At 39.0% G+C, this 12238-nt stretch overlaps 1 protein-coding gene across 7 annotated transcripts in view; it reads right to left on the minus strand.

Moving 5' to 3' along the window:
* The window catches only part of SGPL1 (sphingosine-1-phosphate lyase 1), a 69862-nt gene that overhangs the window by 2435 nt on the left and 55189 nt on the right, over window positions 1–12238 (minus strand). For all 7 annotated transcript variants that reach the window (XM_074296911.1, XM_074296915.1, XM_074296912.1 and 4 more), the window contains 6 exons: window positions 11249–11354; window positions 10650–10748; window positions 3924–4073; window positions 2397–2635; window positions 1757–1903; window positions 896–1016 (listed from right to left, as the gene is read on the minus strand). In XM_074296911.1, the coding sequence (XP_074153012.1) occupies window positions 896–1016; window positions 1757–1903; window positions 2397–2635; window positions 3924–4073; window positions 10650–10748; window positions 11249–11354 (862 nt within the window). The remainder of the gene's footprint in view (window positions 1–895; window positions 1017–1756; window positions 1904–2396; window positions 2636–3923; window positions 4074–10649; window positions 10749–11248; window positions 11355–12238) is intronic.

Raw genomic sequence — 12238 nt, forward strand, 5'->3', positions numbered from 1 at the left:
TCTAAAGAAGAAAATAAAAAATCCTGGAAAGTCCTCCATGATCAAAATAAAATGTACTGCAAGGATAGCAATGTTCTGGGATGACCAGCTGTAAACGATTCTCTGCTATTCTCAGCAGTATAATGATCCATGACTACTCTGAATGACTTATGGTGAAAAATCATATTCATATCCAAAGAAGGAACTGATTGTGTCTGAATACAGATTGAAGCATCCTCCCTTTTCTCTCTTTCCTTTTTAATTTAATTTTTCTTAAGGGTTTTTATTTTCATTAGGGATGGGAAATCTATGTTTTCTTTCATAACTTGACTTTTATGGAAATGTTTTATATATTTTCACTAGTGATTTCTTAATTGTGGGTGGGGATAAAGAAGAAAATCTAGAACTCAAAAATCTTAAAAACAAATGCAAAAAATGTTTTGAATGTAACTGTGGAAAATATTAAATAAATAAAATATGCAAAAAAACTAATTGGAAAACATTTAACAAAATCAATAAAAATACAAAAAAAAAAAAGAAGAAAAAGAAAAAGGAAAGGAAAGGAAAAAGCTGCAATCAACAGTTCTGAATTAAATCCTAATTTGCCATTGCTGTCTCTATTTCCCCGCCAGCCTCAGGAATTTTCCTCTCTTAATTTAAGCCTTTCCATCCAAGGACACAATTCCCTAGAAAGAAACAGAAAACTTTCACAAAGAATATCTGAGCTGTTCCTTTTCCCACTTCAAAGAAACATTTCTAGTTCTAGGACTTACTGTCCATGTGACCAAAACCAAAGTCATTTTTGGACTAAGTTTCCAAATGAGGCTGCTGCAGGACTCTCTCATCTCTAAATCCTATGATCGCATGTCACCCATGGCCTACTACCTCCTCCAAAATGGAGAAAAACAGCTCCTACCATGCCTGTTGCCCTGGCTTTCGGATTCTTCATGATCTGTGTGACAGACTCCCGGATGTCCTTCAGAAACAACATGGAGACCTTGGGACGCGTGTGAAGCAGAGTGAGGCAGATGTGTATACTGAGGGGAAAGAAAACAAGAGGAAGATAATTATTAAGCAATCCACTCGTCTCTTCTGGCATTTTTTCCTGAAATAAGGTCATGGGATCAGCCAGGTTATTCATGTGACTGGTCTCTTAAGTATTAGTGTATAAGCCAGCACTATGACTCCCAGGCAGAGTCAGGGTCAAGAAATATCTAAGAAAAGGAGAAAAAAAAGTCACTCCCAAAATGCTTTGTTGCCTTTATTCCAGATTAATTTGGGTCTTTTACATCTGAAACCATCAGGAGCCATGCTATCTTTATTTGTGAAGCAACTGAGACATTCCAAAGAAGCAGGAATTAGTCACAAACTTTAAAATATGGCTACACATATAAGAGCCAAAGTTTCTTTAAGCTGTGGAAATCCAGACCTTCCAAGGTAGTTTGGGGATGAGCCAAAAACAAACAAACAAAACCAAAACTCCCCAGACTCAGACATCTGATTATAAATTCCAACTTGAGCAATTAAAATCTGTACTGTGAACAAATTATAATCTTTCAAAATCTCAGTTCCTCATCTGTTAAAAAAAAATGGAATGGATTAGATAATCTCCCAGGATTCTCAGAGAGTGAGTTGACCATTACATTCTCTCATCCAGCCAATATAGACACTAGAAGATCCTAGAAATGCCATAGTCTGGCTCTCCTGGCTCACAGTCAAACTTCCATGACTTCCCTGGGCCATCTTGGAGAGAACCCCTCACCAGCAGCAGACTTACCTTGATGGGAATTGCAAAATATTCAAGTTCCAACCCTTGGCAGTCATGACATTAGAGAGTCGAAAAATGTCAAAGTCGTGAGAGCCTAAGGCAATGACTGACATCTGAGGGTTCCCAAAAACAAAGATGCCTTTGATTTTTTCTAACCTTCAGAAAAGAAAAAGAAAAAGAAAGATCTTTAGTCATACATGGTCCTTTTAGCATCCACTTTAAGCAATATCCTGCACACTGAAAGCATTCAATAAAAACTTATGGCTTCCATAGCTCCTGAGGAATGAAAGCCTCCAGAACACAGTCAGGAGGAGGGCCATGCCTACACCCAACAATATTATATGTCATCTCCCCTACTCTACTTCAAGTCAGAGCCAAAACTGAATTGATGTGTATAGTGAGCTCCGTCTACATCAGGCCTCAAGGGGAGCAGAGCTAGCCCCTTAGCCTGATGGAGAGAGTGTCGGGGGTAGGAGCCACTGCCAAAATCTAGGATGGGTATCCAGGTCTGCAGGATACAGGGCATCACCAAGCTGATGGCCTACTGCTGGGCAAAGAGGCCTGAGGTCAAAGGGCGGCCCTTCAGGTAGGAGGTTCTTGGGGCACAGAAGGAGAGAGTGGAACATGTGAGCCCTCAAGACGGACGTACTCTGACTTGAGGAAACGGGCAGTTCTGATGATACTCTTGGTGGCTTCCACGTAGCCATTTTCCCCCATGTGCATCAAGGTGGCCCAGCAGGCCGCAATGATGCCACCAGGCCGCGACCCTGCTATGCTTGGAGAAGCGTAGATCCCGCCCTGCCAGTCAGGGGCCACGAAGAACTGGTAGCGCCGATACTCCTTGCTGCTGTACATCAGCACTGATGAGCCTTTGGGAGCATACCCGTACTGGGGAGAGAACACAAGGGCAGCAAATGAGAACAGGAAAACAAAGCCGGAGCCCCGCCAGCCAAGGGGCTGCAGAGGCCGCTGAATCCTGTGCTCTTGCGTCACTGGGCCAAGGCTCCATTCAGTAAGGACGCTGGGTACTTCCTGTGGCATAACATTCCCTCAGAATTCAGCTGGATGACAAAAGTGATCTCTCTTTTTAAGTAAATGTCACCCACGTGTAGTCAGAATGGAAAGTGATAAAGAGCCCAGGACTTGCAGAAGTCTCCTAGGTGAGTGAATCCCAGCCACTTGGAGATGGGCATGACCCCAGCATCCTCGGCTGTGAAATGAAAGGTGGTTGATCCTAACTAAAAATCACCATAAATTCTCACAAGAAAGCAGGAAAATATGGGCCCAAATGCTGGCAGCAAAAGCTTACAGCTTGTTCCACACACACAGTCCCCTCCTGCCAAGAAGTTGACTTTTTTGTCTAGTATTTCATCTGTGAAGGAATGATCTTGATCTCAATCTTTGGAGAACAGGAAGGCCACAGAGCAAAAAATCCCATAATCCCTCGTGTCTGGCTGAGAATCCATATGCTTTCCTTCCAGCCAATCTGCCTCCCTCGTTTGATTCATCCTCTGAGCAGACCCTGGCTGGGCGGTGGGGAAAGTCTAGAGAAGCTTGTTAGGTGACAAGGAGGCGGCAGGCTGGGATTAAAAATTCACTGTTAAGTGTTCACACATCAAAAAACACGACTTGGCTGTTTAAGTGACATTCTGAAAATGCAGCCAAATGCCAGCAAAGCAGACCGCGCCTTTGGCCCACTTAACCACACTTGCCCAAGGGTCTCCAGGCATGATGTCCATTTCAAATGGCAACAAAGGGATTTAACTTCCTAGGGCTGGCAGCCCCTACTTCTTATACACTCCTACCCCATTATCTCAAGATTTCAGAGACATAAGAAACAGCTTTTTCCTACAAAAAGCATGGAGACACCTTTTATGCTAGAACTTTCAGATCACAGACTTTAGCTCAACATTCCTACAGTCACAAAAAAGCAAAACCGGATCAGCAAAGTAATGAATCCTAATTAACTACCTCCAGCCATTCCATTTAACCATGTAAGGAATTCCTTTTGCCTGGATCTGCTGGGAGCTAAGAACCAAGAGTCAGATTTCCAGAATGGGAGACTGCTCAGAGATACGAAATAATCCAGAATCACATTTGCTTCTAGTCACAACAGACGTCAACTAAAAGTCAAGGGGTATCTTAGCTGACATTTTCTCTCTCCATCTTGTCTTACCTTGTGAGTATCTGCTGAGATGCTAGTAACGCCTTTTACCCGGAAATCAAATAGGTAATCCAGTGGGTACCCTGCCTGCTGCATGAAGACAATGAGGAAACCCCCCAAACAGGCATCGACATGGAGAGGAATTTTATATTTCACAGCCAGCTGTACCAAGAGAACAAAGTTACGGGAGAAATCGTTAATGCCCCCAAGCCAAATCCAGTGATGGAATACAGCAGGAAAGGTGGGCTCAACACAAAGTTATTCTGTATTTATGCCTTATGCAAAAAGAAATGAAAAGCGGTGATGCTCCTGGGAGCTCTTTAGTGTTTCAACAATGGCATGTTAAGAAAACAAAATCTTCCCTTTTATTATACCTCATTCATCTTTTAATTCTATTCAACCACAAAATAATATCTTCAATAGCTAACTTTTAAAAATATTTTTATTCAATTTTATTTCATTTTCAGTTCCAAATTCTTTCCTTCTTACCTCACTCATTGAGAAAGCATGAAAAACAAAACCCCTCACAAATGTGTATAGTCAGGCAAGACAAATTCCTACATTAGTCATTTCCAAAATATAAATACATATATATATATATATATAAATACATATATATATATATATGCATGTGTGGGTATACATATGGATTATATTGGGCCTGCTTCACTCTTGTGTGTATACATATGTGTGTATATATGTATACATATTATATATACTTCAATCTACACTCTGAGTCTAGCAGCTCTGTATCTGGAGGTGGACAAAATGTTTCCTCATGGGATATCTGGAACGGTGGATGGTGATTTTGTTGATCCAAGACACTTCATCTTTGATTTTTTTTTCAATATTGTTGTTACTGTACAAATTGTGCTCACTTCACTTTATATCAATTGACAGTGTTTCCCAGGTTTCTTTGAAACTGCCCTTTATCACTTCTCTCAGAATAATAGTATTTCCTCATCTTCATATGAACTTGATGAGTCATTCCCCAATTACATCCTCTCCCTTTCTAATTCTTTTGTCTATATAAAAATGCTGCTGTGATTATTGTTGCATATATGGGTCCTTTTTTTTTTCTTTTATTCTTATCTCTTTGGTATAGCCCTACTAGTAACATTGATGGTTCTTTATGGGCTAGTAACTTTGGAGGCACAATACAAATGGCTACACCAATTCACAGCTTCACCAACCTTACATTGGTGTCTCTATTTACCCACAACTTCTCCAGCATTTTTGTCAACTTTGCCAATCTGATAGGGATTACTTTAATTTGCATTTCTCTAATAATTAGGGATTTGGGGCATTTTTCATATGGCTAGTTATAACTTTTCTTTCTTCCTCTGAAAAGTGCCTATGTATATTCTTTGATCAAATACCAATTAAAGAATGGCTCTAATTCTTATCAGTATGATTTGGTTCCTTACATATTTGAAAAATGAAGTCTTTATCAGAGAAACTTGCCCCAAAAAGTCCCCATTTTCCTGTTTCTCTTCTAATTTGAGATGCATTTGGTTTTATTTGTACAAAAACTGTTTAATTTTATGCAATCATAACTGTCCTCTACATCTCATTTGATCAGGAATTCTTGTACTATTCAGAGATCTGACAAGTAATTTCTTCAATATTCCTCTATTTTATAGTATCAGGCTTTATGTATAAATCATATACTCATTTAGAATTTGACTTGATAAACAGTGCAAGATGTTGACCTATATCTAGTTTCTGCCCTGTTGCTTTATAATTTTCCCAACAATTTTTTGTCAGATAGTGAATTCCTCCTGCCCAATAGTTTTTTTAAACACTAGACTACTGTGTTTATTTGCTTTTGTGAAAGAACAATAGCTAATATTTCTACAGCATGTATGAGGTACCAGACACTGTGCTAAGCACTTTACAATTATTATCTCATTTTATCCTCAAACAATTGTGGGAAGTAGATGAGTTATTATCCCCACTTTATAGATGAGGAAACTGAGGCAAACAGAGGTCAAATAACTTGCCATAAATGGGATCTATGGCTGGATTTGAACTCAGGTCTACCTGACTCTACACCTACTCTAACCACTGTACCATCTAGCTGCCCACACACACACAGGGATTATTGTGTTCCTAAACTGTTCCAATGATTAACCTCTCTATTTTTTAGTACCAAACTACTGACAATTATTGTTATAGAAAGTCTAAGATCTTCCATTCAAATTGTTTTTCACGAATTCCTCTTTCTTGACTTTTTTGTTCCTCAGATAAATTGTCATTTTTTTTTCCTAGCTCAAAAAAGTAACCCTTTAAGTAGTTTTATCGGTATGGCATTGGTTGAAATAATAATTGTCTGTGGGTAGGCCAAGCCAATAATTTTAAGCTATCTTTATTTGTATTGATCAGAGTTCCTCAGTGTTTCTAGGTAGGTAGATCCCGAAACGTTAATGCTGGCTGTTGTTATTTTAAATGGGATTTCTCTTTCTATTGCTTCCTGATGGATTTTATTACTAATATACAGAAATGCTGATTATTTTGTGGGCTTATTTTATATCCTCAGACTTTGCTGAAGTTGTTAATTTTTTAATTAGTTTTTAAACTCTCTAGAGTTCTCCAAGGAAAATATCATATCATCTGCAAAAAGTAATAACTGTTCTCTCTTCGCCTATGCTTATTCCTTCAATTTCTTGCTCCTACCCTATTGCTATAGTCAGCATTTCTAGTACCATATGGAATCACGATGATGAAAATGAACAGCCGTGTTTTACTCTTGATCTTATTCAAAAAGGCCTGCAGCTTATTCCCATGACAGGTATTACTGACTCTTGGTCTTATATAGATAATACTCTTCATATTAATGAAAGCACCATTTGTCCTTACACTTTCTGGGGTGGGGATGGGGTTTAAAAATAGGAAAGCATGCTTAATCTTTTCAAAAACTTTTTTGGATGTCTTTTGATGCGATTGTATGATTTTTGTTGTTTTTAATTAATAAGGCTACTTGGGCTTATAGTTTTCTTAATATTGAACCATTCTTGGTATAAATCCAACTTAACCACAGTGTAATTTTTTGATATGTTCCAATAATCTCCTTACTAATGTTTTATTTAAAAATTTCGCATCGCCATTCATTGGCGATATTGGTCTATAATTTTTTTTTTCCTCTGTTTTTATTTTCTCTGGTTTAGGCATCAAGACCATATTGTGTCACAGAAGGAACTTAGTAGGAATCTTTTCCTTCTTTTTTCAGTTTATATAATACTGGAATTAGTATATTATAAATGTTCTGTAGAATTCACTTGTAAATCCAACTGGTCCTGGAAGTCTTCTCTTTAGAACTTCACATATAGTTTATACAATTTCTTTTTCTACAATAGCATTACTTAAGTACTCCATTTCCTTTTTTGTTAATCTGGGAAGTTAACACTTTTGTAAATATTCATCCATATTTCTATTTTGGTACTTAAGTCATTGTTTTTAATCCATTGATTTTCTCATTTTTTAAAGTTGCATACCCAAATTCATTGGTCTGTTCTTTTTCTTTGATGAAAAAATTTATTTCTCTAAATTTTCTCCAAAGAGCTCTGGCTGCATCCCAAATATTTTGGCATATTATCTTGTTATTTCCATTATTGTTAATAAAATCACTAAATGTTTCTATGATTTGTTCTTTGAGCCACCCATTATTTATAATTATTTAATTCCAATTAATTTTCTTATCTTTGTTTCAATGTCCCTTTATTGAATGCAATTTTAATTCATTAAGGTTGGTAAAAGCAACACTAAATATTTCTGCATTTGTTTGTTGAATTTTTATGCCTTAGTACATTGTTATTTTTGTGAAGGTGTCATGCACACTGATAAATAGGTTGCCTGTTTTCTGCTGCCATTAGATTTTTTTCCAGAGGTCTATTATAACTAGCTTTTCTGAAATTCTATTCAGGTCCTTCAATGTTATTATTTTTATGGATAGATTTACCTAGGCCTGAGAGGGGTGAATTATCTATTTGTCCCTGTAATTTTTCCCTTAAGAATTCAGATATTGTGTTAGTTGATGAATTATGTTTAATAATGATATTCATTCATTGTTTATGATGCCTTTCAGAAAAATGTTATTCATCTCTTTTAATTGTCTATTTTGCTGTTGCTTAATTGGAAATCATGTTTGCTAGCTTGCTTCTTAAGTTTTTTACTGTACAGGCAACTTTTTGCACCAACTCCTGTTCACTCTTTGTATATTATCTTATTCAAATATGTTTCTTTTAAGCAACATATTTTGGGATTTTGGTTTCTAACCTGTTCATTAATTCACAATTATGGTTGTCAATTATGCATTTCCCTCCATCCTATTCTCTTTTCCTTCTTATTTCTCACCTACTCTTAAAGAGTTTATTTTGCCTCTGATACACTCTTCTTCTAATCTACCTTCTCTCTTGTCCCTCTTTCCTTAATTCCTCTCCTTCCTGTTTCCCAATTGAACAAAAAGCATTTGTATTCCCAACTGTGTTTATGTGTTTTCTTCTGGTTTTTTAACTTGTTCAAATGAGAATGAAGTTCCAAGTGTTCCCCTACTCCATTCCCTCTTCCATGCTGACCAGACTTATGCTTAAAAACCCATTTTTGTGATCTAATTTTCCCCATTCTTCCTTTCTCTACAACTCCTTCTCTCACTATCTTCCTCTTCTCTCATCCTTTCCATTCCTTTTAAAACCAATAAAACTAAGAGAATTACTCCTAGGTCCTCTGACAAAACTCTCTCTGTGATGAGAAGAGTTCTGAGGGGCTACATGTATCTTGTCTCCATATGAGAATAAACAGCTTAATTCTGTTTAGATTCATGATTAATTCATTCATGCTTATTTTATGCTTCAAGATTTGTCAGATTTTCTATTCCATTCTAGTTTTATTTTTATTGAGAACATTTAGAAATCATTTATTTTATTAACAATCCATTTTTCCCAACTATAGAATTATATTCTGTTCTTCAAGGTAAATAATTCTTGGTTGTAAGACTATTTTTTGCCTTCTAAAATATCATATTTTAATCTCTCCACTTCTTCATAGTGGCAGCTATTAAATCTTAAGTGATCCTAACTGTGGCTCCTCATTATTTAAATTTTCATTTTGCTTGTAAAATTCCTGGATGTTTTAATTTGGGGGTTTCTTTAAGGAAGTAACTGATACAGTCTCTCAATTTCTACTTTGTCCACTTTTTCAAATAGTCTGATAATTCCTTTTCTTTATTTCCTTTTATTTTGGGGGGGGGAGTGGAAAAACATGAATCAATTGGGGCTAAGTGACAACCAGGATCACAAAGCTAGAAGTGTTAAATGTCTATGGCCAAATTTCTGACTCCAGGGCCAATGTTCTATCTACTGTGCCAATCTAATAATTCCTAAATTAGCTCTGCTTAATCTTTTTTCCAGGTCTATTGTTTTTGTTAAGAAAAAAAATCTAACAATTTCTTCTATTTTTTTGTCATTTAACTTTATTTTAATATTTCTGGATGTTTTATGTAGTCATTAGCTTCTTTTCAGTTAATTTTAATTTTTAAGGGTATGATTTTGTACCACTTTTTTCAAACTAATAATTCCCTTTCTATACCTTTCTTCCATATCTCTCATTTCTTTTCCCATTTTTTCCTCCATCACTCATTTGATTTGTAAATTGTTTTTAGTTCTTTAAAAAAAAAAAAAAAAAAACCTCATGCTTTCACTCTTCTAGGAATGCTGATTGGACTTGTGTCTAAGTTGAATTTTTCTTTGAGGTTTTGTTGTAATTGTTTTGGATTCATTCTTCTGCATTTGCATCTTGAGATTCCCACCATCATAGCTCTCCCTGATGGAAATCTTTCTGCTTCCTCCCTCTTCCAGCCTGCTTCTTGACTTTGGACTTCTGCACTTTTAGGAAGATTCTGTCCTCTCAAGTCTCTTGCTTTCACAGCTCAGACTGGAGCAGGGGTGCAGGGGATTCTGCTTTCCGACTCTGGGCTTTGCCAGTTCCTACGCCAGGGTTGGCAACGTCACCTTGTCCTAGTCAGGAGTTTCCAGGCACTGCTGCTGGACTCAGCCATTAGTCCTTGGGCAGCTCTGCAGGTGCCGAGAGACTGAGTCTGGACTCCTGCCCCAGCTGTTCCCTTGATACCTCCATTACTAGCTGGAGGCCGGCTCTGAGCCCTTGACTTCAGAACAAGACACACCAGAGTTGGCCCCTCTTCTGTGGGGCCCATCCTGGGCCCTCTCTATCTGCCTAAGCCACCCTGAGACAGAACAATGGCTCCCTGTGGCTCTTCCCCGGACTTCCCAATGGGAGATCAGAACTCAGCTTGGTTGCTTTCCTTATCTGGGGGAAGGGAGGGAGGCAGGCTAGACTTCTTCTTGATGCTCCACTCACCAGAAGCCAAATCCAACACAATGCTTAATTAAAACAGCAAAATACAAGCATGTCCCTGGTACGTTTTTGGCAGGAACAGAGCAGCTCTGGCTTGGCATAGAACTAAAGGTCTCGCCACCTTGGAAAATGAGGAAGAAGGGATGCTTCACGTGACCAGGATGGAACCCCTCACCCGCCCACCTTCCCCAAAAGGCTGCCAGGCCCCCTCCCCACCAGGGGCTTTCTAGAATGTAAAGCCAGCTCCCCAGAGGTCACATCCCTCTGGTATTTGTTCAATCCTTTTCTCCATCATATCCAATCAAGGTGACTTCAGTCCCCCTGAAGACCCTCCACATCACTTCGAACAGCCCCTTGTTCCCACCATACCTTGGCCACTTCAGGCACAGGATCTATCACGCCATGGGGAAACTGAGGTGTGGAGCAGACAAGCATTGCAGTGTTTCTGGAAATGGCTCTTCTCATTGCCTGGAAGTTTGAGGAGAAGCAGGAAAGGTAAGCAGACCTACTCAAGGGCCGAAAGCTCCAGAACCCCCCATTCCTGCTCCCACTCCCTGCCCTCAGCTGCCGCTCCTCTTCCTGGAGGAGAGTGCATCGGCTGATAGGCAGATGTCTCAGGCATGCTGCCCTCCAAATCCTGGGCCTCTCTGAGACCGGCAGCCCTGGCTCTGCACTCCCCACTAAGAATTTCCTCCATGAGGAGACTCATCTGAGTCTGTGAGATGGCTCATAGCTATGATCACTGAAAAAAAAAAAAATATGGGGGGGGCCTATTCCAACAGGGAGAGGGTGGAGAACTGGACCTGAATCCAAGCCAGCCTGGTCACAAGGACTCGAACCCAGGTCCTTGAGGATGCTATCCCCCATAACCCACCACTTCTCATTTGCGTGTGACAGTGAATAAAATGAGCCACATGGATGCGATCCAAGGCAAAATGGAAACAAAGAGCTCTGACAAGGATGCTTACCTTGACATTCACCTCCATTTTCTTATTCAATGGAACACGGACCAACTTCATCCCAAAATAATGGGCCGCCTTCTCAAAGGCAGCATGGACGCTGACTGGGGCCACACTGGAAGGCAGAAGGAAATGTTTAGAACTGGACGGAAGTCCAGAGGTCAAGGTCAAACTCTTCATTTTCAGATGAAGCAAGTGAGGCCCAGGAAGGATCAAGGATTTGCCCAGAGGAACACAACTAGTAAAGGTATGGGGCAGGAAGAAAAAATCCAGGTTTTCTTGACTCCAAGTCCAGAACTCTCTCCTCTGCATTGAAGGGGGCAAGAAAAATTAAGTCAATGCAAAGCCAAGGGAAGAGAGTGAACTGACAAACAGAAGTAATGACCATCGTAAACAATTAGAAATCAATCTATTTTTCTTTTTAAATCCCCTTCCTCATTATTCTGGAAATAACACTCAAGTGATACTATTAAAAGGACTAGAAAGTAAACCCATCATAGCTGATCCATGAACATAAGTCTAATAAAAATTGAAATGAGAAATTAGTCTCCTTTTTGTTAATGGGATCAATTTCAAATAGTATTAACAGAGGAAACCAGTCAAGTTCAGGTATTTTTCAAACTTAGCTAAATTAAATCTCATCATCTCCTATCTTAGAAACAACCATGAGTTTCCCTTAGTACAAGTCACCAAGCTGTGACTCTTAGACATCCAAGGCCAAAAGATGTACACACACCCAGTGAAGGGAAGGGACAGCACCAACTGATGCTCAAGTACCACTGGTGAGGGGGAATCATGGTAACTGGTCCTGCTTCAGATAGCAAGTGGGGAAAAATAAATGCTAAAAAAGGTCAATCCACTGGGTGGCAGCAGGTCAAGGCTCTAAGAAAGACCAGAGACAAAAGGATGGATTGTTGTGGAGTTAAACCAGGGCCGCCTGTCCTGAGGCAAAACAAGAAAAAAAAAAAAAAAAAAAAAAAAAAGCTTTCCTCAAAGAAC

Source organism: Sminthopsis crassicaudata, chromosome 2 (genome assembly GCF_048593235.1).
Source record: "Sminthopsis crassicaudata isolate SCR6 chromosome 2, ASM4859323v1, whole genome shotgun sequence".
Classification (NCBI taxonomy): domain Eukaryota; kingdom Metazoa; phylum Chordata; class Mammalia; order Dasyuromorphia; family Dasyuridae; genus Sminthopsis; species Sminthopsis crassicaudata.